Raw genomic sequence first — 27,165 nt, forward strand, 5'->3', positions numbered from 1 at the left:
TGCTCCGAATAGCCCTGGTCATCTTCATTTGCTTCTTCCAACGCGTCTCCCGCTCGGCGCAACGTTAGATTTCTTAGCGCCGACAGACACCAAGCTCTTGACCATACCGTTATGCTGTTCGGTCTTACGGATGCCCAGCTAGCTTCAAACGAATGGATCAAAATCTCTCGATTGCTTTGGCATTTTTTGCGATCAGTGTGTTAGGCTAGCTTTCGACATCGTCAAATCAACACCACTTTCAACATGTTGGTCAGGTTCGTGAACGACGTCAACCACGCCGAAGCCCCCATGTGGCTGAGGGGTTTGCTGTATAAGAGCATTTTGCTTATCTGCATAAGTTGCGTTGGCGTGTATGCGATCACTAGGGCTTTGGTGACCTTCTATCGCCTCTATCTGCATCCGTTGGCAGCTTTCAAGGGGCCAAGAGCGGCAGCGATTTCCAGAAATTGGGTATACAAAGTTCTCACGGGTCCAAGCCTACCAGAGACAGTCTTTGAGAAATTGCATACTGAATACGGTCAGTCCAGATTGTTCACGATATCCCCCAGGTTAAGGGGAAATTGCTTAACTTGGATTGCAGGTGTGAAAGCGATTCGAATTGGTCCGAATGAGTTGCATCTTACTGATGTTTCGCTGTACAAAACGATATACAACCAAACGACTCCCTACCTAAAGGAGCATGGCTTCTACGATGGATTCTTGACTCCTCACACCATTTTTGCGGAGACTGATCCCCAACTGCACAAGGAGCGGAGGAAGATGCTAAACCCTATGTTTTCTAAGATGGGGGTCAGAAAACTGGAGCCTGTGATACAAAAGAAGATCTTGACTTTGGGCAAGAAGATCAAGGCTATTGCTTCCAGTGGACCTATCAACGTGTATGATGCTTACAGGTCAGGTTCTTCTCGGAATTCAATTGCTCTCACAACTAAGTCACACTGAATAGATGCATGGCCATTGACATCATGATGAGATTTGCATTCGGCAACGAGTCAGACGCCATCAATGAGACGCCAGGAACTTTCATAGCAACCTTCCTGACAGCATTTGATGCTGCCTCCCACACCCTGGCGGACACACAAGAAAACCCGGTAAAGCGATTTGTCGCAGGCAAAATTCCATTATCTCTGGTTGCAAAGGTTGACAAGAATATAAGAGTCATCTATAAGCTACAAGACGTAAGACATATCAATTCGATGGAGTTGTCAAATCCTGGTTAGAGAAGCTGACACGAGAAAGATAGACGGCTTACCAGGGCATAAGGCGTCACAAGAAGCTTACAGAGTCTCCATCACATCCGGTCATTTTTGATAACCTAAAATCCCTCACTGACAAAGCACAAGCCGCACAGTCGATTGAAATACTTCTCATTGGCTCTGACACATCGGCGTTCACGCTAAGTATGGGCTCGTTCCATATCTTATCCAGTCCCGAGTGTAAGGAAAAGCTCGTGGCGACTCTCAATGAGCATATTCCGAATCCGGATGCAATGCCATCGCTTGTCGAGCTCGAGAAGATTGATTATCTCGTAAGTGAGACCCAAATGGCTCTTATGACCGTGACTGATGATGGTCCAAATAGTGGGCCGTTGTGAAAGAAGTTCAGCGAATGGCTATCTCTGTTCATGGGCGGCTACCTCGGGTGGTACCTAAGGAAGCTCCGCCATTGCTCGTTGATGGAAAGGTTATTCCACCAGGCGTAAGTTGATGCTGGGTCCGACTAGTGTCTGTTCGACTACATGCTGATATAATCAAGACGGTCATTGGAATGTCAGCATATACAATGCACACAAGCATTGAGTTGTGGGGTCCGGACGTCCGCTCATTCCGTCCTGAACGCTGGATGTCCCCAGATGGAACTAGGGATCCTGACAGGCTCGAGGAGTATTTGTGTACCTTCAGCAAGGGCGTACGTCAATGTATTGGACTCAAGTAAGTTCCGTGCCACAAGGCCTTCCTGGCTTTTACTTCATGCGCGTGCTAATAATCCTATTAGTGTGGCGTATGCCGAAGTGACTATGGCACTCGCGTACTTTTTCCGGACATTCGACATGACATTGAAGACAACCAAGCCTGAGCTCAGGGGTCACTTCACCCTAGGTTTTGCTAACGGCATGATGATAGACTTTAAGAAATCTTTGAGATAGTATGCTAGGAATCGGCTGTTGCTGGACCTATCCTTACGGGAGTTTTGGGGTGAGGTGTTGTCTTGGCAGATGATGATGTTCACCACTATCTGATTACCAGGAGAACATCACACAATGCGGTTTCTTGATGTACTGCTCTACCATAAGAATTGCAATTTATCAAAGCGTTACCCATACTGGTTTCATTTTTCATCTCTCTCGTAGCTCTTTCTGCTCCTCATTTGCCTACTGATTCAGTATTCTCTCGCACGATCAGTTTCAGAGGCATCTGTCGGAACCAGTTGGGAAAGTGACCGTATAATGAGAGACTTAGTAACATGAACACGCACACGAGTCCTGCATGGTGTTTGCTAGCAAAGGGCGCATTGCACTGCCTGATCATTGTAGCCTTCGCCATGCTTTGCAACCCTTCAAAGATGGATCAAGATGGTGATTGTTGAAAGATTAGCAATGGAAGAAAATTTTGCTATCAACAGGGTCAATGGTGTAATTTACTCAAACCCTGTGGTTTCCAGCCATCACGTCCATCACCGCGCAAAATAGGATGAATAGTCTTGCGTCCGTCCGGGCCTTGGCCAAAGGCCGCTGCAGATCACTAGAGCAGCTTAGCGGTCGCAATTACACCAATATCATTGACATGAACAGTCAGTAATGTGTAATGTCATGCGAAAATTGCTATGTAATTACATCCTCACACGAACCAACTATATATGCTAATCCTTATCATGTAGGTTAGATTAGTTCGTAGACTGTACCATTTATTTTGTAATAGTAACGGTGTTCCTCCCATATATGAAAATAGTGGGTAAGGTAATGATCATTCAGTTATGTGAAACTCATTCAAATTACAGGAAGTTCTAAGTTTGTGTAATTTCAATGCTGGGCGCTACTAGAGCCCGCACAGGGAAGCGGTTAAATGTGCTGTGTGCCGCTAATCCTTTGGGTAAGGCCTGGCTGGACCTATCAGATATCATCGATCAATGATACACACATTCTATATATAGGGGGACAGGGGTCATCTCAGAACATGCACTATCACATCCACACCGCACATCAATTGCCCGCAATGGCGAAAACTGGTGGCTTGAAGCCGACTGACAGGGGCTAGAGGCCCGGTGAGCCTGCCTAAGTCCGCTAAACCCAGAGGCTTCTCTGTATACATTTACGCTAATATAGAATGGAATGGATTGCGCCGCGATGGTCAAACAAACCTGCTCATGTGCACCAATTTTTGCTAAGGCAAGCATCCCTTTGGACCCCAACAGAATTTTCAGCTCAAAATCGGACCTCCCATCATCTCAAACAACTCTGGCCTTCACGAACCATTAACAGCACCGCATCCTTTGAAATGGCTGCATTCATCAAGGCTATAAATGCAAGGATTAGATCCAATCCGATATTAGATTACATCTGCTCTACCCGTACGTACGCTCTGATTTGAAACTTCGCCAGGTTATCCCCGATAAGCCCGATGACGGAAGATTTGGTCTTGTCTGGAGTGATTAAGTCCTGTGTTGCATGCGTGAAGCTCTACGGCCAGATGGGCGAGATTGAATCAGTTTCTATGAGAACCAATGGTGGTTTCTCGTTGGCCTGTAGTTGCGTACTGAGGCATGAGACCTTCATCGAGACATGGCGCGAGAGGAACTTTGGTGTATGCAGTGGGCTGACCTACTTCGTAGATTTCTGGGGCCCGGTATCAAACTTCGGAATTCCGGTAGCGGCTATCATGGATACGCAAAAGAGTCCCGAAATGTAAGGCTTTTTCTATGCAAATCTCTATCAGTGATGTGGTGTCTGACTCTTGACAGGATCTCGGGTAAGATGACGGGTGCCCTCTGCATCTACGCGGCCACTTTCATGCGATACTCCCTCGCTATAACACCCAAGAATTACCTCCTCTTCCTGTGCCACTCCGTCAACGCAGGTGCTCAGCTCACACAGGGCTACCGCTATCTACAATATCACTACCGGGGTGTGAAGGAGAAGACGGGTGGTACAAATGCAGTTGATGCGGCGAAAAGAAGATAGCCAAGGTTGAGGATAAGGCAAATGATACAGTAAGTAAATAAGACTGGACGGGTTGAGCTAGAAGAATGGAGGAATCCGAGACCAAGTACAAGATTGACAGGGATATACGCCGCAGTGGTGGTTGTAGATCGTAGGATTTTTACTTGCGAAATAGGACATGTCCGGCGGCTGGTGGTCCAATCGCCACGCCCGGCCTGTATTATCACTCCAGCTATTTTGGGATGCTCCCTATTTGTGATGTTAAGCGGTACTGCAGCCACGGCATAGAGGCAGTGGATGTCCTGGCCTAATGAGATTATAAAGCCAGCCCTTGCGCAAGCGCAGTAGAGGCATATGGTTGCTGTTTACTCTGATATCTCCGGTGGTCCATCCGCTTATCCGAGGCATAATGCTGGAGTACATGTAAGCTGAACAAAGTTAAGCTACTTACACAGAGCCTTGATGATGGTCGGTATTCAACAACTCTTCCAATCAAACCTTAACCCAAGTCAGCTATCCTAGCAAAAGAATTGAGCCCAATGGCCGCTACAATATTCGATAATTATGAAATTAGAAACTTTACTGTTTATGGTGCTTGACTTTTGGCCAGGGCATGTGCATGTGGAAGTGAGACGTGTGCGTAGTGGTGATTTGCGAGGCCTGCCCAAGATCTGAACTGATGAGTTATTCCTTGAGGTGCGGTAGAGAGTGTCTCAGCGACATCCCAAGTCCTTAAACAATAACGGCCACACTAGCTAATACGAGGATGAGATTTTGGGTACCGGGATTGATGAAGCAACGCAACCTGAGGTTGACAGCGAGCGAGGTTTTAAGAGAAAATTTGCGATGTGATCAGCTGTGGAAGCTGTAAAGGCATAAGAGGGAGTCAAAGAAGTAATCAACTCTTATAGACCTTGCTTTTACTCATTTCCTCACCATTCCCACATGACGTAAGCGTTGTCTGTTTTCTAGTATTAGTATATTTAAATTCTACCTAATGGTTGTATTCATTAGTAAACTTGGTTCATTAAAACTTTACGTTTTGGTTATAAAGTTTTTTATATAAAACACTGCACTTCATTAATACTTCTACTACCATTTCATTTTCTAATTTTTGTTATTTTTTAATATTACAATTTCTAATATTGTTACATTTGTAATACTATTATTAATTAGTATATGTGATTTGAATATATTAAAAACACTCGTTATAAGACCGCTATCGAGGGACATAAGCTCCGCGAGGAACGAAGGGAAAAAAAATCCGAATACATTCTGGCATTGCCCTATATGTCGAGTTGCGTGAGACTTATCAGAGGTTGAGGGCTCCCGACAGTCGCGTTCATCCCCATGAAATCGTTCCATTGAGACCAATCAAGCTGCTCGCCAACAGTAGTAGGGCTGAGAGGCGCATCTTGCATGTCTTGTATTTGTGACCTCAGAAGCGAATAACACGTCTCCAGGCTCTTCTTTAATGCCACAGAGATCCTCTGCTCCACTAAAGCACCCACCTGCATCGCATCTGCCTGTGCCAGCAAGCAGGAGACAAGGACGTAGCATTTGATGTTCTTTTCACCAGCATCTATGCGCGCTGCCGCTAGGTCGAGGTACTTGTCGACGGCTTTGCGCATCTCCCTCAGGTCGAATGTGCTACCAGGGTTGGTGAGGAATGGTCTGTCAGCTTCCAATTGATCTGTGAGCTCGCCACACATATAGAGCGCAATCTGCGTGTACACATCGCGGAACAGACCTGTGCCGCATAGGCGCAGGCAGTGAAAATCGTCATCGCCTGATTGCGCCGAGTGCGAGAACAGGGAGAGGGATGTTTCAAGGCAGATCTTGCGCGAGTAATAGTACAAGGGATTGGACATGGCTTTCACGGCAAAGGGGTGATGAAGGCTAAGGAGGAACCTCTGTACCAAAAGGTCGAAGAGTTTCGTCTGGAAAGCTGTTGGTGGTGTGCTGCTCATGCGGTAAGCTTCGATGAGAACGGAGCAGCTTTTCAGCGCTGCCGAAAACTCTGCGCTCAAACTCAGGGCCATTTCGAAAGAGTTTTCAGCCCGAAAATTGTTAATGAACTTGGCTATTTTTAAGCGGACAGGTATCGTCTTCATTAGCAGGATCTGGATTGAAGATTGTGTGAATTGGTCCATGGGCTTGGGTGCGAGAGCACTTCCAGCGGGTCTGGCCGCCTCCAGACTTGCATCGTCGATATTTGACGGCAAAGCACAGTCGTAGTCATCGCCGTCAATCGATGGCAAGCCACCGCAGTCCATGCTGGATTGAACCTCCAGCTCCAGGATGGTCGCCCAGAGTCTGCGTCGTGATTCGATATCAGAAGAGGTCATATGAGAGAATGAGTGGTTTTCTGGATCGATGTGGACGCCCATGTGCATGGCCATCCGCAGCAGAGAGCCCGTCGAGAGCCAAGAAATATCACCGTTGACCGATTTGGCCTGGCGGGCAATCACGAAGAGGCATTGTATGCGGAGGCCGTCTAGATTCAGCCTTGCCTTTTCTTTGGGCGAGCTCAACCATGCTGAGGCGACGTAGATCCACTGGAGAGCCGTCCCTCGCGAGACGCCAGTCTCATGTAAACAGAAAGTCGAGCCGATGCACATGACCAGGAGAAGGGTGATGCCGAATGCTTCGCTGACAGACCCGGAGTCACCCCAGAAGGCCTTGTAGTCTTCGCAAAACGAGGGAATGTGCAAGATTCCAAAAACGGTTTGGAAAGTGCGAAGATACGCTTGGATGAGGCGATCTGATACGACCCGGGTCGGAACCATGTCCCTGAGAGGGCCAAGGAGCTGAGCGGCCCTGGATTCCTGCATCTTGATCGTGCTGCTGACGGCTTTGCATCTCGCAAAGGTGGCGCAGCCGTGGTTGGACTCATCGGCCTCGTGAGTTTGCATGACTGCCAGCACCTTGGAGGACTGCGCTGCGTGAGAAACACATGGCTAACCAGAAAGCGGCCCGTGGACAGGGCTTTCACTTACCTGATGCGCGAAATTTATCCAGTGGCTGTGCCCATAGAATCTCGTCTTGAAGAGGGAGCCTCGCAAGGAGGCACTCGCTGTTGGGTACAGAATTGCAAGTGGAGGGGGGTTGGGTTCAGCCGGGCAGCCCTGGCCATCGAGCATGCCGGCCAGCTCCAGGTCCAACTCTAGTGGCCGGACAACGGGCGACAGGGTCGAAGCGGCCCTCAACAAATCTTGCTCAGGGAAGCTCGCGAGGCTCGCAGTGTAAGAGGCGCTGTTTTGCGCCTCGAAGCGTGGGATGGGTGGGTTGGGTGCGAGGTTAGTGGCCGTGGCCGTAAACCGCCTGCAGGTCTGCTCGAAAACGGAGAACTGTGTGTCCTGGGCTTCGAATGGAGCCGTCGTCAACGTGTGTCTACTGTCGCAGACGTACAAACAGGCCTCGATGTTGGCCTTGGTGCACTGTCGACATGGTGTTTGGCGGTCACACCTGTGTCGCAGGGTAGGTAAGTGCCAAGGGAGGTCCACGAGCGCGAGGGGTAGACTAGATGTACATACTTGATCTTTCTACGCCGGCACTGCTTGCAAGCAAGAGCTGGCCGCCGCTTCTTGTGTGCAGGGGCGCCCGGACTTGTATCCGCGTCCAGCTCTGCCATATTCATAACTGCCTGCGTAGCGATGTTGCTCGCCCTTGGCCAGACGCCTTCCGTTACTGCGTTACTAGTAACCCTGGTCGCTGTCGTGGGATCAAGCGGGAAGGAGCGATTCGTTTGGCATCACTAGTACAAAACGACTACGGCAGTGTCAGCTATCGGCAGGTGCAATGATATATTTTGCTGGCTTCCTGCATGACGTACCTTGCAACAGAATCTCTTCTCTTCGCTGGATCGGGCCACAAGACAAACCAGTCAGGTATGACCGTAATTGATGCTGAGCGGTCTGGGAGATAAATAACAAGCATGCCGCTACCATTGCTCTTATAGCAAGTGGTACGTTGGCCTTCGCTTGCACACCACCTACGCCTTTGGAGAATTTGGCCGTCCCCACGCTAGCGACCAGCACAGGCCGCTGCCCCGAAGGTATGGTCGGGAGTTGGCGCATTAAGATCCCTGTTGGCTTGTTGAAATGAAGGCCACCATCTTGCCGCTCATGGCCAGGGTCATTCTTTACTGTGGAGAACCCAGGGAAATTATCGTAATAATAAGGTGCATTGGGCTGGTCTGTTGGCCGATATGAGCAGAAAACTATGGCCAACCCGAACAATCTTGCTTCTGCAACCTATATCACGGCCGCGCAATGGCCAGCCGTAACACGGAGTGCAAAACATTGCTTGGGTACTTCAAGTAGCAAACTGACGGAACGGCCGTTCACGCAACTGCCAGTGGAGACTTTGGTTGAAAGATCTCTCCAACCATGCTGATGAACCCTGATAAGCAAATAAAATATCTACTCTTTCGAGACCCACAGCGATGTTATAATTGCATCTATCAGATATCAGCGACAGCCTTCTGCCAACGGACCGCAACTCAAATCATGTGGAATTGGGTCAAAGGCTGGACCGAAGTTGGAAGTAGATTAACTGTGTTAGTGCCGACGATTAGGTCGAAACGATGGTAGACATTAAAACCGAAGATAAGTCTTCTACTGCCTTCTTTAAAGGATGATCGAGACAACGTCCCAAGCCAAGCCACGAAGAGGAGTTTCCGGCAGCGAAACGCGCATGCTACACGCAACCCTTGTTCCGGACTTTCACCACCATTTGGACCGCGATATGCCACCGAGCTGCGACTGGACCGAGTGAGACCATGTGCAGTGGTTGCGTGATCCATGGCCCACAGCAGACATGGTAGGACCCAGTTACTCCAAATACAGAAGCACAAAATTGCAGCCAGGGGACTGACTTCCACATCTCCGCCGTACGCCGCTAATGTGCGGGATACCGGATCGGGTACGTAACCCCGCATCAAGGTTCCCACGCAGTCCAACTGCTCTATCTCTGCGATGCCCTTCATCTTACTGGAAACGGCCGCATATGCATCATCACACAAAGGCCTGTATAGGTGCAAGAAAAGTTCATCTGGCGACAATGCTAGAACAACATCAGTACTAATTGATTTCAGTACAAAGTTCGCTGTGGTGGGTGAATCCAGTGAGCAATTTTTGCGAGTCATGGACGAAAGCCCCTGCAGCTGCTGAGCTTAAGAAGTCCAATGGCTCTCGTCCGTTCTTTATAACCAACGACTCAGCGTCCTGTCTTAGCGCAGTGGGTCTAACCACGGACTAGTGGCGAAGGCAGGGACGACATGCATCCGCCAAAAGTGTGATTGGAGGCGCCGCTTTCCACGGCTCAGACGGAGATCCTGGAGATCCCGGTCCAGGAAGACGCGTAATTCACTTAAAGGGAAGTCACAGAGTCTGGGCGCTAACTAGGGTTGATGCTTACACATGGCTTGTAGCTAGCTCCATGCTAAGACCAGTAGCCTCCACCTCAACCTGCTCAACAGTCAACAGAGCATTACAGGCACACCCATTCCAGTACGGCCGGAGTGGGTGCGCCACACCATAACTGTAGATTTTATTAAGACGGTAAAACTAACTATATACTATTATTCATCTTAAAGCTATTCCCTCCACCTAATACGCCTAAATCTAGTAGATTTAATAAATCGAGTATTATCAAGGCCAGCAAAGCTGCTCAAGCTAAAAACACTAAATTTCACTAAGATTACATGCAAATATGGCGTTCCTTCCACAACCCTACATAGCTATGTAAGTTATGGTGTGGTGCACCCACACCAACAAGCAGTGTGGGTGAGCCTAAGGCACGGATACCGCCCGCCTACCAGCTATATACCCAGGTTCTTACAATCGGGTCCATTCTACAAGTTCATGGGCATACGATCCGAGGTCACCTAAAAGAGTTTTGTTCTGTGGATGCCAAGAACGCCACTGGCAGTAGCCTAAGTATAGCAGTCACCTTCCACAGTGTCGGACCTAAAAAGATCACCTTGTTCGTCGAACTCCGACAATCTCTAACATGGGGTCATGGACCAAGTGATACATGGAACTGGTTCCTGGGTAGGACACATCCAGGAGACAAATTAGCAGGCAACAAGGTAGAGCGCGCTAGAGGTCCTGAGCTCTTAACCACTACAGCAGTAACAGTGTACAAATAGAAAGGACAAATAAGTAGCCGGCAAGCAGCCAGGGGCACGCCGCCCCCGGAATAAATAGGATCAGCCTGGGTTTTCCTCACTAGAGTTTTTCGTCCCTTCTATAGACAGAAAAGTCTGGATGGCCTCAGGCTTCCCAGCAGATAAAATTACAGAAAAATAGTTAGTCACAAGCTCCATCTAGACAATGCTCCTTCTTAATCTCATCTGCGATCTTCTCCCCGGAGGCGTACATCGTTGCCATCGGAGGGGCGGACAAGATCATCGGCCAGTAGCTGATATCAATGACCCTCAATCCTTCGACACCGTAAACTTTCATGTTCGGATCTACAACTCCTCCCTTCTCCTTCGGCATCATGGCTGCCGTACAGCATTCGTGAGCAGTTGATGGCTCCGCAACCGAGACGACGATATTCTTGAGCTCTTCCCGATCCGTGACGCTATCATCAAACGGGGCTCCTTCACTCGGTCCCAGGGTCTTCATGCTTGGCGCGTTCATGATCTCCCTATTCTTCAGGAAGGACGCGATGACAAGGTCTAAATCTATAGGATCTGCCATGGCGCGGAAGTCGATGAGGGGACTGGCGAGCGGGTTGGTGGAATTGATGGAGACAGAGCCTCGGCTCAGTGGCTTGAGGAAGAACAAAATGACCGCGTTCCCGCTATCCCAGTGGATCATGGCAACGGGGGTGTCTTGTCCCTCGAGCTGCCGCAATGTTATCTCCCGTTGCGCTTTATATCCTTCAAGAACAGTCGGATCTGTCCCTGCCGGAAGGTAAGCCACCGGTTCTTCTTCCCGGGCTGCCTCGACGATTTTGAGGCATTCCGAGGTTGCCTTGCAGAGAGGAAAGGTGGCGAGGTTAGTGCTGAAGCCCCGGGTAAGCACGTAGGCCCCTTCACGCGATGAATCGTAGAGGGCTCGCTGCTTGGCATCATAAGTAGCGTTCGAGTTCAACGAATCTGTATTGGGCTGGATGTTGTTTGAAAAGTTGTACGGGATGATGACCCTGGGCTGGTCCTGGAAGTTCGCCCCGACACCAGGGAGATCCGCAACGACATCAATCCCAAATTTATCAAGAAGGCTCTTTGGGCCGATTCCCGATAGCTGTAGCAGCTGTGGCGTATGTACTGCTCCAGTAGCGACGAGGACTTCCTTGGAGGCAGAGGCGGAGAGTGTCTCCCCTCCGGCGCTAGGAAGGTACTCGACGCCGACAGTTTTGTTTCCGTCGAGCAGGACCTTCGAGATGGTGTGCCCGGCGAGGATGTGGTAATTCGGTCGTGAATCTTGCACTCTCGTGTAGTGATTGAGCCGAGCATGGCTTCTCGTCCGATTGGTAAAGTCTACTGACGTAGGAAACCATGCCACGCCAACCCCATTGCCGCCATTGGGGTCCTCGGTGGTAGTAAGGCCTGTTTGTAACGCTGCATCCCACCAATGTGCTGAGAGTTGTTAGTTGCGAGACGGCAAAAATAGCTGAAAGGGCCGGACGAACCGCTTCCTTCAAAGAAAAAATTGGGGTACGAGATTTGGACGGGCCCGTCATTGCCGTGCACATCATCGACCCAGGAGATGTTCCCTCTGCGGGCGAAATCCTTGTCCGGAGCAGTGAAATTCTCGCTCTTCTTGAAGTAGGGGAGCATCGCATCCCAATTCCATCCGGTCGCCCCGAGTTCTTCCCACAACTCGTATTCCTGCTTTCCTGATCTCAAAAAGACCATTCCGTTGACGACAGAGCCACCTCCCACCACACGACCGACTGGGACGTCGAATGACTGGTTATTCAAGGCCGTTTGCGGCACGCTGGCAAGTGGATTCCAGAGGTACGGGACTGAGTTATATGCGCCAGGTACGAGGACGCTGTCCTCATCATTGTCGAAGGGCCCTGCTTCAATGACCAGGACGTTCACTAAGAAACCAATTCAGCGACTGTCTGGGCGTGGGATGCCTGAGAATACTACCGGTTGGGTCCTCGGTCAGACGATCCGCGACGGTGAGTCCAGAGATGCCTCCGCCTGCGATGATGAAGTCGTACTTCGTCTCACTCACACTCTGCCTCGACGCGACCGTAGCATAGCGAGGAACTCGCAGTGCAACCGCCCCTGACGCAACTGCACAAAATACCAGAGCCTTCCTCCGCAAGCTGATGTGCGGCATGGTGTTTTGACGACTGGCTCGTGTTCAATGCAAGCGAAGGTGACGGCTAGAATGCCAGAAACAACGTGGCTGTGACGGGAATTCATTGTAATCGAACTGTATTGATGTTGTGGCATGTCCGGCCGTGGTAGTGTGAATTCACCGACGTCAATCCCGACGTTGGCCAGAATAGGAAGAGTTATGGCCGTGGCAACGTCACCACGGCCTTAAGCGTCTGAAACGTAAACGTGGTTTGGAATTTCCACTGCCAAATCAGGTAACAAATGCCCGGTTGTGTCTCTCAACGCAGGATGACTCAGCCCATGGTCTCTTCTCATAGTTAATTAGTTTGTGACTCCGTTATCTCTGGTAGGCTGGCTCGCTAAGGTACGTGGGCACTCAGTGGGCTGGTACTTGTCTGGCGGGGCTTGGTGAGCTTGTATGGGACTTCGAAGGTACTCTGAGTCGCGCTTGCTGGCGGTTTGTGGATTTACCAACGTTATAGTAATATTGTCCGTAGGGTGCGCGTGGCCTCGCGCAAGGAGATTACCGGTCCGTTGGCCAACAGTCTGCACTGAGAGGACTCGCAGTAAGTTGAGGCCAGCTTCCGGTACCGCTATACCTTAAGCAAGTCACGCCTCTCAAAAGAGACTTGAAGGCTCGTTAAACTGCCTGAGCCCTCTTCCGTCCCTCTTTGAGACGCTGTCTGCGACTTTGCATCAGTCGCGTGGATTTAAGAAGCTTTAGTCCATTCGCAAGTCTTACCAAATACAAAAACAGATATGGCCGAACCAATTGCTATTGTCGGGTCCGCTTGCAGGTTTCCAGGCTCTGCGAGCTCGCCATCCAAGCTCTGGGACTTATTGAAGGCACCAAAAGACGTGATCCGCGACTTTCCCCTAGAGAGACTCAACTTGTCGAACTTCTATAGTCAGGATGGCGAGTACCATGGCCGCACAGATGTGCAAAACCAATCTTACCTGCTTCAAGAAGACTGTCGTCTTTTCGATGCTGCTTTCTTCCAGATCAATCCAAAGGAGGCTCATGGCATGGATCCTCAGCAGCGAATTCTGTTGGAGACTGTCTTCGAAGCCTTCGAAGCTGCAGGCTGGCCTTTGGATACGATCGAGGGATCGCCGACTTCGGTATACGTCGGCCTGATGACTTCAGACTTCAACGACATCCAAATGCGCGATCCAGAAACCCTTCCAACCTATGCAGCGACTGGCCTGGCACGTAGTATCCTATCGAACCGGATTTCCTACGTTTTCGATTTGAAAGGCCCGTCCATGACCATCGATACAGCGTGCTCCAGCTCCTTAGTTGCGCTCCATCAAGCGGTTCAGTGTGTCAGAAATGGTGACGCCGCTCAAGCCATTGTGGCAGGTAGTACACTGCTCCTGGATCCATCAATGTACATCGCCGAGTCCAAGCTGCACATGCTTTCTCCCGACTCTCGCTCGCGCATGTGGGACAAAGATGCCAATGGGTACGCACGTGGAGAAGGCTGCGCAGCTGTTCTTTTGAAGCCACTCAGCAAAGCCATTCATGACAATGATCACATCGAGTGCGTCATACGAGAAACCGCTGTCAATTCCGACGGTCGCACAAACGGTATCACAATGCCTAGCGCATCGGCGCAGACGGCTCTCATTCGACAGACCTACGAGAACGCTGGCTTGGATCCCGTTACAGATCGATGCCAATATTTTGAATGTCACGGAACAGGGACTTTGGCCGGCGACCCAGTTGAAGCTCGAGCCATCAAAGAAGCTTTCTTTCCAGATCGACGTGGTGTACATGATGACGATCCCCTGTATTGTGGCTCCGTCAAGACCGTCATAGGCCATCTTGAGGGCTGCGCTGGACTAGCAGGTGTCCTCAAAGCGTCCCTAGCCATCCAGAACAAAGCGATACCGCAAAATATGCATTTCAAGCAGCTCAATCCCGCAATCGAGCCCTACTATGATAATCTTCGCGTCCCAACTTCGTTATTGCCTTGGCCCGAGACCAATGGCAAGCCTCTGCGCGCAAGCGTGAACAGCTTTGGCTTTGGTGGTACGAATGCCCATGCCATCATCGAGAGCTATCAGCCGCCTTCTGGAGCAACAACCGCGGATCAGGATGCAAAGAATGCGGTCTCCCAAATGAAATTGGTGGGGCCCTTCGTCTTCTCGGCAAAGAGCCGCTCTTCATTACTCCGTACACTAAAGGAAGTATCGAGGCATGTTCATCTAAATCCGTCATTGGACCTGGACGCGTTAAGCTGGGTACTTCACTCAAGGCGGACTGCCTTTTCAATGCGGGCAGCAATTGCTGCCTCAAATCGCCAACGATTTCTGGACTCACTCGAGAAGCAAATTAGTATGGCCGAGGCCTCTGCTGATGCCCAATTTGGCGTTCGAGCGCTCGCCGTTGACCCGATTCATCAGCCTCCAAAAATGTTTGGTGTCTTCACTGGCCAGGTATGCATACCAGAGACAGACGGGCCGCATCAGAGTTCTGACCATTCTGGCAGGGTGCACAATGGGCGACAATGGGCCGAGAACTAATGACCCAATGCCCACTGTTTCGTGAGTCTCTTGAGAAGTGTGAAAGCGCGTTGAGGGCACTTCCGGAAGCGCCTTCCTGGTCGTTGACGCAGGAACTGGCTGCTGAGGGCACCGACTCGCGCATTTCTCAAGCTCAGTTTTCACAACCGTTGTGTACAGCGATTCAGATCGCCCTCGTAGATCTCTTGTGTGCTGCCGGCGTCAAGTTCAACGCCGTCGTTGGCCACTCGTCTGGGGAGATCGGTGCAGCATATGCAGCTGGCATCCTGAATGCGAGGGATGCCATTGGGATCGCTTATTACAGGGGCTTCGTCGCCCACGTTGCCAAGGGTGCCGCAGGCCAGGAAGGCGGCATGATGGCAGTTGGAATGTCGTTTGAGGATGCGGCTGACTTTTGCTCTCAGCCCAGATTTACTGGCCGCATTGGGGTTGCCGCCAGCAACGCTCCTTCCAGCGTCACTTTATCGGGTGACTTGGACGCCATACGTGAGGCGAAAGCAAGTCTCGACGAACACAAGGTCTTTGCGAGGCTGCTCCAGGTCGACACAGCCTATCATTCGCACCACATGCTTCACTGCGCAGGATCGTACATGGCGTGCCTAAAGCAGCTAGACATTCGCGTTCAATCACCCCGAGTGGACTGCATCTGGTCTTCGAGCGTGTACGGGAATGCGGATTTGCTTCAGGGGCCGCTCGATCAGCTCAAGGACCAGTACTGGGTTGACAACATGGTTAGACCGGTTCTTTTCTCCCAAGCCCTGGAATTTGCCTTGCTGTGCGGTCGCTCGTTCGCTGTGGCATTGGAAGTTGGGCCGCATCCGGCTCTGAAGGGCCCGGTGAGCCAGACGCTCAAGCCAACTGTCGCTTCTTCGATTCCCTACGCCGGCTGCTTGGAACGCGGAGGAAATGATGTGGAGTCCATGTCGGCAGCACTCGGACTACTGTGGAGCCATCTGGGTCCCTCGTTTGTGGACTTCGGCGGCTGGCGAAAGGCTTTCCGTCGGCCAAGTCAACAGCGGATGCTCAAAAACCTGCCCTCGTACGCGTGGGATCACGATCAAATCTACTGGCAGGAGTCACGCCTCTCGCGCAACTATCGTTTAGGCGTGCAACGTCCGCATGCGTGAAGATTGCCAATATGAAATGACGTGGCGGAACGTGTTTCGTCTGAACGAAATGCCTTGGGTCAGAGGACACACATTTCAGGGCCAAGTCATTTTCCCAGGAGCTGGCTATGTGAGCATGGCCGTGCAAGCGGCTGAAGCGTTCGTCCATGGTCGCACCATGAAGATGGTGGAGATTCAAGACATGAACATACCCAGAGCACTGGTGATTGATGAGGACAGCATGGGTGTTGAGACGCTCTTCACAGTCCGCAGCCGTGACCGTCACGATGCCATGGCTAATGACTCCATCTTGGAAGCCGAATTCGTCTGTTACAGTTGTTCCGACGAGCGTGCTTTGGATAAGAGCTGTGATGGACGCCTGCTCATACACCTTGGCCAACCTGCATGCGGGGATCTTCCGCCAAGCCCTATCTCTCAGGCTGAACTTCCACCTCTCGATGTTGATAGATTCTTCACAGCCATCGCTGGTCTTGGGATCGTTTATGACGGAGTGTTCCGTGCCATACGTTCCATCAACAGGACGTGGGGCCACTCAAAAGCATCCGCTTCATGGGCCAGGGGTGAACTTGGAGAGCAATATGCGCTACATCCCGCCATCCTAGACGTTGGCTTTCAGACAGGCTTTGCCACCTTCGCCTCGATCGCGGAGAAGGCAATGGGAAGCACGTACCTGCCTGCCGGAATCCGGCGTGTAATTGTGGACCCCGCACAAAATTATAGGACGCCCTCGGGAGAAACCTGCATTGGGATCGAGGCCCACCTCACCAAGTCAACCAGCACTGTCCTTGAAGTAGACATTAATCTGTGGGACAAATTGAGCAACGCATCTGGCGTTCAAGTCGATGGGTTAATCCTCAAGGCAATTGCAGAGCCGCAGCCTTCGGATGATCGGCTGCTCTTCGCAAAGACCGTTTGGGACGTCGATGCCGCCTGCGGTTTGCCCAGCCCACCGCCAGCCGAAGTTACTAGGGATGAGCTGGAGTACATCGACGCGGTTGAGCGTACGGCTCTCTTCTTCATGCAAAACTTGTTGCGTGAGGTACATCCTGACGAGATCGGAGCGTTCAAGTGGCACCACCAGGCCTTGTTCCGTGCCATCAAAACGTTTCTAGGCCCAATACGGGAAGGATGTCATACAGTCATGAAGAAGGAGTGGTTAGACGACAGCCATGAGACCATCCGCGAGTTCGCCAAGCGGTATCCGGACAGTGTGGATCTCGCACTCTTGACAGCGGTAGGCGAGAACCTGCCTTCTGTGGTACGTGGCGAATCGGAAATGCTGGAACACATGCTGAAAAGCAACTTGCTTGGCCGACTGTATATGGAAGGCCGGGGATTCGCAGCTTGCAACGAGCATGTCGCCGCTCTCATGCGCAAAATCAGCCACAAGTTCCCCAGGACGCATATCCTGGAGATCGGCGCCGGCACAGGTGGGACGACTCGCAGCGTCTTGGACGCTATTGGCAATGCGTATTCGTCGTATATGTACACTGATATCTCCGCTGGTTTCTTTGAGAAGGCAGCCGAGAAGTTCGCAGACCATGTCCACAGGATGGATTTCAAGACATTCAATGCCGAGAATCCCCCTGCTGAGCAAGGGTTTACTGAGGGATCTTACGACATTATCATCGCGGCGAATGTGTTGCATGCAACCCGTAGGCTGTCGCAGACGATGCGGCATGCCAGATCTTTGTTACGTCCAGGAGGCTTCTTGATCGCGGTCGAGGTCACAGGTAACATGCTCCGCGAGCCCGGCCTAATGGGTGGCCTGGAAGGCTGGTGGCTGGGTGTCAATGACGGAAGGTTTCCATGCCCTGGCATCTCTGCTAAGGAATGGCACGATGTCCTCCAGGCGAGCGGATTCTCTGGTATTGACACCATCATCTATGATATGCACGACGTCTCGAGACACAATTGTTCTGTGTTCGTCACACAAGCGGTGGATGAACGACTTGATCTCTTGCGTGATCCATTGGCGTCAATAGACCTTATCCCGGAGGCCCGAGTGATGATCGTGGGAGGGCAGACACTGCACGTTTCCAAGGCCGTTCGCCGAGCAGAAAAGTTCCTTAGGCGCTGGACATCGCATGTCTCAATATGCGTCAGCATTGATGCGCTACATTCATCGGAAATCATGCCTGAAACTTCTATTCTGTGCCTCGCAGAACTCGACCAGGCGATTTTCTCGGAGGCAATGAGCAGCAGGAGACTGGAGAACCTGCAAGAGTTACTAGGGAATGCCCAGAACGTGTTATGGGTCACATCCGGCCGTCTTGCCGACGATCCCTACTCCAACATGATGATTGGCATCGGGCGTGCTCTATCCTTCGAGCTCCCACACGTGCATATGCAATTCCTCGATTTCGATCAACAGTCATCATGGGACATGGAGATGGCTGTACAATATCTCCTCCGGATGGTGCTTCTGTCTTCGCCCCCATACCTCGATCACAATATGCTCTGGGTGCAAGAGCCAGAAATTGAAGTGAATGGCAGTACAACGCTGGTGCCACGCGTGCTTCGAGACGACGCGGCTAATGAAGGCTTCAATGCAAAGCGCCGCCGAATCACCAAGCTCGTGAATCAGTCCGAGAGGATTGAAGTCTTATACGGCGCTTCGCAGTCCAGTCTCGTCAAGAGGGACCTTCATGCGATTCCGAAAGAAGATTCTGTGGAGATTGATATTGAGCTCTCTGTGGCTTTGCATTCGCGTCACGAGATGCCTTGCTTCTTGTGCTTTGGATACTTGCGAGGAACTGGCCGGCCAGCGTTTGCACTAACCGAGACTGACTCTTCAACCGCGATCGTGCATGAAGGTGGTGTCTTTGAGCCGTCGATGTCGAGCAATTGCGATTCTGAGAAGCTTGTTGCCATGGGCTCCGCACTGATTGCTTCCCATGCACTCTCCAACAGCCCAACAAATGGCACAATACTAGTGCATCAACCAACTAACGGCGTTGCAGAAGCGATAGCCAAGGCCGCAACGTTGGCAGGACGCAAAGTGCTGTTTGTTGCAACCACTGCAGAGGAAGAACGTCCAGGCTGGATTACCATACATCCCCTCGCTCAGACTCAGGCCATTAGTCGACTAATACCCAGCGATACAAGCATTCTGTTGCGCTTTTCCAGCGTGGGAGTGGACAACATCTTGCCGTGCCTGCCCAAGGATTGCGTGGCTCAGAATTTCGATCCCAGCCTCATATCTCACCAACAGACCACCATTGCGGCAGCGTACGAGATGGCACCATCGGCGAGAGTCAGGGCTGCAGTGTCGATTGCCAGCATAAATGACGCGTCTCGAGACCATCGAAACAATGAGCGCCTTTCTACCGTGCTGGATTGGAAGCGAACGGGTCCGCTAAGCGTAACAGTGCCACCCCTCGACGCCCGTGGAATCTTCTCTGCAGACAAAACGTATTTCATGGTCGGGTTGGCTGGCGAACTGGGCCAATCTCTTTGTCGCTTCATGGTCAACTGCGGTGCCCGTCATATTGCACTAGCCAGCCGAAATCCCGTCAGCGATGCAAACTGGCTTGCGGACATGCGGGTGGCTGGCGCCGAGGTACGAGTCGTGAAAATGGATGTGACAGACCGGTCCCAGGTTCAGGCAGCGGCTTCCATGATCCGAGATACTATGCCTGAGATCGCGGGCGTAGCGAATGCTGCGCTCGTTCTCGAGGACACGCTGTTTGTCAACGCTACGGTGGCAAACATTGAAAAACAACTTAAGCCTAAAGTTGACGGTACGATATATCTGGACGAGGAGTTTTCCAAGGACAATCTGGATTTCTTTATCGCTTTCTCATCCTTAGGAAGCGTGTACGGCAATGCCGGCCAGTCCATATACCACGCCGCCAACATGTTCATGATGAGCTTGGTAGAAAAGCGAAGACGCCGAGGCCGAGCGGGATCTGTCATCAACATCGGAATGATTGTGGACGTGGGATATGTCGCCAAGAGTGAAAGAGCCGGCACTAACATTGAGGAACATCTTCGCTCGCAGTTCTACACGCCCCTCGCCGAGACAGAGTTCCACCATCTGTTTCTCCAAGCAGCGCTGTCCGGTCACCCAGACTCAGCCAATGCAGATGTGACCATGGGCATTCAGCCTTTCATGGACGATCCAGAAGCATCCGTGAGACCGCATTGGTACAACAATCCCCGCTTCTCCCACATGAGATTTCCACCTACTTCCTCCGATGGACGATCTCAGTCAAGCTCATCAACGCAGCAGTTGCGTAAAAAGCTTGAGAATGCAGAGTCTGTCACTGAAGCTTCAGAAGCGTTCCAGGAACTCTTCTGTAAGAAGATAGAATCGATGATGAAGGTTCCAGCGGCATCGATCGACGTCAATGAGCCGCTGTCTGACCTGGGACTCGATTCCCTGCTCGCGGTAGAGATCCGAACATGGTTGCTCAAGGACATGCACGTTGACGTTTCTGTACTCAGAATCCTGGGCCGCGATTCAATATCATCTATTTGCTCCAGCGCTGCGCGAAAACTTGTAGAGAACAGAGCAAAGGCTACTGAAAGCAAGCCGACTGGGAGAACACAGGACGTGCAGACTGAGGCAGAGCCTGCTCCAGCCGCTCTTGACATGGACCAGAGCAACACCATTGGTCATTCTGACTCTTCTGCACCGAGAATAGAAGGCTCTCAAGAGACTGGCTCTGCGGACTCTCTTCCACCGTCAGCTACCATAACGCCCTCAGAATCCGCCCCACTCTCGGAGTCCGACTCCCTCGAAATGCACCAAGGTTTTACGACTTCCTCGGCTTCGTCAGTGTCCAACTTTCCTATAACACCAGCGGATCTGGCGGAGCCGAAATTTGCTTTGGAGTATAAGCGCACTGGACGCATGTCATTCGCGCAGGCAAGTCTCCATTTCTTACACAGCTTCCTGGATGACCCGACGACATTCAATGTTACCGCACAGTACGACATTAGTGGGCACCTGAACGTCACTAGATTTTCACGAGCATTGGAAAAGTGTTTAGCCCGACACGAGGCTTATCAAACTTGCTTTTTCACAGATCCTGGAAATCTCGAGCTGAAGCAAGGAATTGCATCCAACATCAACATGAACCGCTTCACGCACTCGCACTCGACGACGGCTGAAGATGTCCAACACATATTCCAGAGCCTCGCTAAGCGTGAGTGGAAGCTTGCCAGCGGGCAGACATTCCAAGCGATATTGATTACTCACGCGCCGGAATCGCACACCGTCATCTTTGCCTGCCACCATATCATCATGGACGGTCTGAGCTGGCACATCTTCCTCCAGGATTTGAATCGCGCCTACCAGATGTTACCATTAAATACCATCGCAAATTCATATGTGGACTTCTCTCGCCAGCAGATGGAGGCTCTGGACAGCGGACGGCTTGAGGAGTCCATAGGGTACTGGATGCGTGAGCTGGACCCGATTCCAAGCGTGCTCCCACTACTGCCATTTGCCCAGACGAGAAGCAGAAAGTCGCGGCGCGCGTACGGCAACCATACCGTCCAAAGAGTACTAAGCGTCGAAATGGTTCAGAGGGTCAAAGACGCAAGCCAAGTATGCCAGGTAACCCCCATGCAATTCTACCTCGCCGTCATGCAGACCCTCTTCGCTCGTCTCTTGGAGCTAGACGAGATTTGCATTGGCGTGACGGATGCCGGCCGTGCTAATGGAGACTTTGCCGAAACCATTGGTCATTTCACCAATCTCCTGCCCATGCGGTTCTACATGAGCAGGGAACGATCGTTTGCAGAGCTCGTGCATGAGACGTCGCGAACGGTGTTGAATGGATATGGCCATGCGCACGTCCCCATCGACTTGATCCTGCAGAGGCTAGAAATGCAACGGTCACCGGCGTACACGCCCCTCTTTCAAGTCGCCTTCAATTACCGCATCGGCGATTTGCTGCACAGAACGTTAGGCAACTGTACCATGGACTTGACCAAGTATGTAGATGCGAAGACGCCCTATGACCTGACATTCAATGTTACCCAGACTGCACAGGGCGGCCACCTCGTGGAAGTCTCATCCAGCGACTATCTCTACTCGACAGCCGCCACAAAGATGGTGATGGATACTTATGTCGGCTTGCTGGATACCCTATCTCTCGACCAATCGACCAAGGTGCAGGACTACAAGCTCTACAACGATGCACAAGTCGAGCGAGCGCTGGGTCCAGGACGAGGACCAAGGGTGCAGCATCCGTGGCCCGAGACCCTGACAGAGAGATTTCATCAAGTTCGCTCTGCCTTCCCAGACTCAGTCGCCATCAAAGACGACGGGGGTTCCATGACCTACGAGCAGCTTGCATGTCGGGTCGGTGCGCTAGCAGCAGCTCTGATAAACGCCGGCGTTGGCCCGGGGGCTCGCGTGGTGGTTCTGTGTGAGCCGAGTATCGACACGTACGCTGCGATGCTTGCCATCCTGCACATTGGAGCTGTATATGTTCCGCTCGACATGAGCCTGCCAGCCGCACGGCATCGTGCAATGATTGAAGTGTGCAAGCCGGAGCTGCTAATCTTCCATCCTGCAACCACTGCGGCGGCTGCTCAATGTGGTCATGGAGGCGATATTGCCACGCTGAACCTGTCCGAGGTGTCCGCGTCTGCTCAAGAGCCTCCATCCGCGGCAGCCGTAAACGACAGCTTCTTGCTCTTCACCAGCGGCTCTACGGGCACACCAAAAGGCATTAGGCTTTCCCAGGGCGGCATCATGAACTACGCTGCTTCGAAGAGCGCAACACTTGGCCTTGGGAGGGTTAAAGTGCTGCAACAGAGCTCCACAGGCTTTGACATGTCTGTCGCTCAGGCTTTCAATGCCTTCGCCAACGCGGGAACGCTGGTGGTTGCTTCCTCAAAAGCTCGTGGCGATCCAATCATGATCGCGCAGCTGATGGTGGATGAGGCCATCGAGTTCACGATATGCACGCCTTCAGAGTATCTCATGCTCGCCACCTACGCCGCTGACTCTCTGCGGCAATGCATGCAGTGGCGACATGCCTGTTCTGGCGGAGAGGCTGTCTTGGGCGGGCTCGTTTCTGAATTGCAACGGCTAGAATTGCCCGACCTCACATTGACGGACTGCTACGGACCTACAGAGATCTCGTGCGCCGCGACGTTCCGAACGATACCTTTGAAACCTGGTGTCGAAGGGACTGGCGCACCTAACTCGGTTGGCAAAACCATTCCGAACATTTCTGTCTACATCGTCGGCAATGACTGTGAGGCGTTGCCGGCTGGGTTCCATGGAGAAATATGCATTGGCGGTCGTGGCGTTGCCAGAGGCTATCTCGATGCGAATCTCAGCTCAAGCAAATTCGTTCGCGATCCATTTGCAACAGCTGATGACGTTGCCCGAGGATGGAACGTCATGTACAGGACCGGCGACAACGGTTGCCTGCGAGAGGATGGATCGCTCACGTTCTTAGGCCGAACCGACGGCGATACTCTTGTCAAACTTCGTGGCCTACGCATCGAGCTCAATGAAGTTGCCAACGTCATCTTGCACACCGCACAGGGCTCACTGGCTGACGCAGTGGTCACAGTCCGTGGCCAGCCTGAGTTTCTCGTAGCTCATGTGGTGTTCGCGCGAGGAGAGCATCTGAGTGAGTCCCAGCTTGACACGCTTTGCGCAGATCTTCCGCTGCCCCGCTACATGATCCCTTCGATGATCATACCACTGGACCGGCTGCCGACCTCGCCAAACGGAAAAGCTGATAGGAAAGCTGTGGGAGAGCTTCCCCTACCGGCACGAAGTCACGAGAGTGACAAGAAAGTCTCGCTCACTGTGGCTGAGGGGGAGCTGCGATTGGTCTGGAGAGCTATTCTCGGCGAGGCCGCGGGCGCCGCCAACATTCAGACAGACACCGATTTCTTCACCATTGGAGGGAGTTCCCTGCTCCTTGCACGCTTACAGAATGCCCTCAAGGAGAGGATGGGTGTACAGATGCCGCTCCACGACCTCTATCAGGCCAGCACGTTGGGCAAGATGGCAGCAATGACAAGCAAAGAAAGAAGCCAAGTTCTCACCGAGACAATCGACTGGGCAGCAGAGACATTGATTCCTGCCCATGTCCTGAACGCTGCCCAAGCCCCGGCCTCACCTGCGCCTCGGCGACACCAGCGCCACGTGGTCCTCACGGGCTCCACAGGCTTCTTAGGCTCGGAGATCCTTGGGGCATTGATGAACGATAACGACGTTGCGAAGATCCACTGCATCGCAGTGCCAGCAGACGCGCGACACAAGCTGCCATCTTACGCTAAGGTAATCGTATATTTGGGCAGCCTGCTGAGTTCCAACCTGGGCCTGTCAGGAAGAGAGGTCGCATTCCTGCAATCCAATGTCGACCAGATCATCCACGCAGGAGCGCAGGGCCACTGTCTGAATAACTACTCCTCAGTCAGACACGCCAACTATCTCTCGACGCAATTTCTGGTCACGATGGCTCTTCCCCGACGGGTGCCGCTACACTTCATCTCGTCTGCCCGCGTGATCCTCCAATCTGGCTCGTGTACCGCAGCACCAGTCTCGATGGCAGCCCATCCGCCACCCGCAGACGGCTCACAAGGCTTCACCGCCTCGAAGTGGGCAAGCGAATGCTTCCTGGAGAATGTGGTGCGCGAGACTGGCCTTCCAGTTGCGATCCATCGTCCCTGCTCGGTGATCGGGACCAGAGCGCCGCATGACGACGCCATGAACTCTGTAATCCGCTACTCAATCCTCAGTCGGACGGTGCCCGCTGTCCCCAATGCTGAGGGTTTCTTCGACTTCAAGGATGTCGTTGCGGTGGCAGCAGAGATTGCCCGTGATCCCGTGGCAGAAAAATCTATCTGCTTCCGCCATCACAGCAGTGGTGTCCGAGTGCCGTTCAGTCAACTAGCGCAGCGGATGGAGAGCATACATGGGGGTAAATTCGAGGAGGTCAGCATGTCAGATTGGATTCGCAGTGCGGTCGAGCTTGGCATTGAGGATTTGATTGTGAGTTACTTGGAGGCCAATGTGGCGGGAGGAGCGAACTTGACGTTCCCTTACCTAGGCATGTCATGATGTAGTTGAGAGACGCGCATGTCTGTGAATCGTGCGCAGGTCATGGTACAAATTGAAGGGCTGACATGTGTGTGTTCAATTTTAAGTGTGCACGTTACAAGGGGCAATCAACTGACAAGTTGGTGCGTGTAGTACAATCGGAAACTAAGCCGGGCAGAAAAAAAAAGGCCCAGGAGTGAACTGAAGACGATACCAAACCATATAGGTAATCTAGTTGGATTTGAGGGAGCTGGATCTAGCTGCTAAGGAGACCATTATCAGCATTACTTCTAGTTGTGAGTTGAAACTGAGCGAATGCTCACTGAGGTTTATCACCTCAGGATGGTGACTAAACGATGCTTAGCAGGCGCAGAATAGTGGTGTGCAGCACATATTTAAGTGCTAAAGCAGCAGCTCCTAAGGGAAAATACAGGTGGAAATGCGGCCGTTTACTATGGGCCTTAGTAGCAGTCATTTTCAGCATCAATTTCACAGGTCCTCATATTCTAGTTGTAATCTCAGGTGCTCTGTAAATATGCGGTTGAACAAACGGGCCAGACTCCTGTCTCTGGCTAATCCGTGCCTCGCCAAAGTCGCACGGGATAGGAAGGCCAAAACCTTTGCCTCCGGTGGGTCGGCGGAATCTGCGGCTCTTGTATATGGTATGAGCTTCATCAATCTTCTTCCGATGTCTAGGATCCTCAGTCTCTGCTTTCGCAAAATCCACTAGCATGGTGTTGTCCTCCAAAGTAAGCATTAGATTGTCGGCCTTCAAATCTAGTTGTACTTAGTATTGAGCTCCCCACTATATCAGTGAGAGGCGGCGTACCAGTGTGAACTATCTCAGCTTCGGTATGCAAGCAATCAAGGGCCAACAAAAGTCGATTGACAGTCATTTTGAGCAGAGGCATATCAAACGGTTGCGGATTCAGGCTCACCATTTCAAGAAGCGTCATACGCATTGGCTGCATCACCAGGCAGCGGTGCTTGCCGAACGGTCCTTGAAGATCAAATGAGTCATACAGCTCGCGAACCAGCGAGTGGACTTGATGCTTAGAATTGAATTTCGAAAGGTGCTCGTAAATCTTTAGCTCACGATCGCTTGCAGTAGGAATTGCTGGTAGTGACGTGGACACCTTCAGTAATCGATATTTGTCGCTCCTGAAAATAGTTTAACGCAAAGCTTCCTGGCTGCGCGTGGAAAAGACACCTACTGAAGAACTCGGCAGAGCCAGCTGGTCGAGTATGCTCCATAGCCAAGCTTGCCCGTGATCTGGTACCTGGTCTCGTATACATCCCCGATATGGACCGGGAAATAATGTTCCGATTTATAGTGAGGTAAAGTCACTTCCTCTATTGGCGTTTCTGATGGTAGAGTAAAATATGTAACATTTGGGGGGTAGCTTTGAGGATGAGGACTTGCGACGAAGGGCGCTTCTCCACGCGTTTAAGAGTGATGTCATGCTTGCAGTGCAAGCATGGCCCGGGGTCTAACTGGAGAGTATTCAAACAGAAAGAGGATAGAGGGTATTAAAGCTCGTCAATGGACGATAAATTCTCAGGTCGAGACGTAGCAACGCGACGCCATCAAAAGAGTCAGTTCTTCCTGCCAAGTCTCACGCGTCACATGCGGACATCACCAAGCTTGCTACGAAGAAACAATAACAGAACAATTGCTGGCACTCACGTGATACAACATAAAGTCGCTGTTCGTTAACTTCCTCTCGTAGTACAGGCAGGAGTCGTCCGTATACTCACTTGAAAGTGGCATATGCATCTGTTAATAACCCGGGTGTGATATCCGCAAACAATCCATGGTTACGGTATGCTGCTTTTACTGATGACGTGGAATGCGCTTGGGCCATTGAAGTAACAACTCTCACTCCCTCTCAACATATCAAAGTGGACTAATTACATTGGCTTGCAGGGGCATTAACATGGCTCCTTTGTCATTCCAGATCATGTCTGATCTTCATCTCGAGACGCATTCCTCGTATGATGATTTCCAATTCCAGAACAC

General features: G+C 51.7%; 6 protein-coding genes across 6 annotated transcripts; 3 read left to right on the plus strand and 3 right to left on the minus strand.

Annotated features, from left to right (window-relative positions):
* Nucleotides 1-243: 243 nt before the first annotated feature.
* Nucleotides 244-2,146, plus strand: P174DRAFT_464345 (cytochrome P450; the record flags this gene model as incomplete). Its single annotated transcript, XM_024830381.1, has 8 exons — nucleotides 244-517; nucleotides 581-893; nucleotides 947-1,178; nucleotides 1,244-1,528; nucleotides 1,582-1,698; nucleotides 1,756-1,815; nucleotides 1,853-1,908; nucleotides 1,996-2,146. The coding sequence occupies 8 exons, from the start codon at nucleotides 244-246 to the stop codon at nucleotides 2,144-2,146; spliced, it is 1,488 nt and encodes a 495-aa protein (XP_024677786.1).
* Nucleotides 2,147-3,617: 1,471 nt separating this feature from the next.
* P174DRAFT_425128 (UPF0041-domain-containing protein) lies at nucleotides 3,618-4,177 on the plus strand (the record flags this gene model as incomplete). Its single annotated transcript, XM_024825261.1, has 2 exons — nucleotides 3,618-3,901; nucleotides 3,958-4,177. The coding sequence occupies 2 exons, from the start codon at nucleotides 3,618-3,620 to the stop codon at nucleotides 4,175-4,177; spliced, it is 504 nt and encodes a 167-aa protein (XP_024677787.1).
* Nucleotides 4,178-5,370: 1,193 nt separating this feature from the next.
* On the minus strand, nucleotides 5,371-7,879 carry P174DRAFT_396791 (uncharacterized protein). The gene is made up of 3 exons (XM_024823756.1): nucleotides 7,663-7,879; nucleotides 7,156-7,624; nucleotides 5,371-7,092 (listed from the first exon to the last, which is right to left on the minus strand). Exons 1-3 carry the CDS (start codon nucleotides 7,794-7,796, stop codon nucleotides 5,443-5,445), a joined length of 2,253 nt encoding a protein of 750 aa, XP_024677788.1. The 5' UTR covers nucleotides 7,797-7,879; the 3' UTR covers nucleotides 5,371-5,442.
* Nucleotides 7,880-10,470: 2,591 nt separating this feature from the next.
* On the minus strand, nucleotides 10,471-12,462 carry P174DRAFT_425130 (GMC family oxidoreductase; the record flags this gene model as incomplete). The annotated part of the gene is made up of 3 exons (XM_024825262.1): nucleotides 10,471-11,747; nucleotides 11,801-12,214; nucleotides 12,267-12,462. 3 exons carry the CDS (start codon nucleotides 12,460-12,462, stop codon nucleotides 10,471-10,473), a joined length of 1,887 nt encoding a protein of 628 aa, XP_024677789.1.
* Nucleotides 12,463-13,223: 761 nt separating this feature from the next.
* P174DRAFT_507550 (lovastatin nonaketide synthase) lies at nucleotides 13,224-25,166 on the plus strand (the record flags this gene model as incomplete). The annotated part of the gene is made up of 3 exons (XM_024831384.1): nucleotides 13,224-14,906; nucleotides 14,960-16,099; nucleotides 16,200-25,166. 3 exons carry the CDS (start codon nucleotides 13,224-13,226, stop codon nucleotides 25,164-25,166), a joined length of 11,790 nt encoding a protein of 3,929 aa, XP_024677790.1.
* Nucleotides 25,167-25,644: 478 nt separating this feature from the next.
* On the minus strand, nucleotides 25,645-26,526 carry P174DRAFT_378956 (putative protein kinase; the record flags this gene model as incomplete). Its single annotated transcript, XM_024822876.1, has 3 exons — nucleotides 25,645-25,922; nucleotides 25,975-26,306; nucleotides 26,360-26,526. Coding segments are annotated over 3 exons (777 nt in total), but the record flags the coding sequence as incomplete, so codon positions are not given.
* Between the last annotated feature and the right edge of the window lie 639 nt (nucleotides 26,527-27,165).

The sequence above is a fragment of the Aspergillus novofumigatus genome, assembly GCF_002847465.1.
Source record: "Aspergillus novofumigatus IBT 16806 chromosome Unknown P174scaffold_10, whole genome shotgun sequence".
Taxonomy (NCBI): Eukaryota; Fungi; Ascomycota; class Eurotiomycetes; order Eurotiales; family Aspergillaceae; genus Aspergillus; species Aspergillus novofumigatus.

Bases quoted from the DNA above. Each gene is read 5' to 3' on its own strand.
- P174DRAFT_396791 (XM_024823756.1), bottom strand. From the start codon at position 7,796: ATGAATATGGCAGAGCTGGACGCGGATACAAGTCCGGGCGCCCCTGCA. The intron at 7,625-7,662 runs GTGGACCTCCCT...CCTGCGACACAG, and splicing joins CTAGTCTACCCCTCGCGCTC to GTGTGACCGCCAAACACCAT. The intron at 7,093-7,155 runs GTAAGTGAAAGC...CACGCAGCGCAG, and splicing joins GGATAAATTTCGCGCATCAG to TCCTCCAAGGTGCTGGCAGT.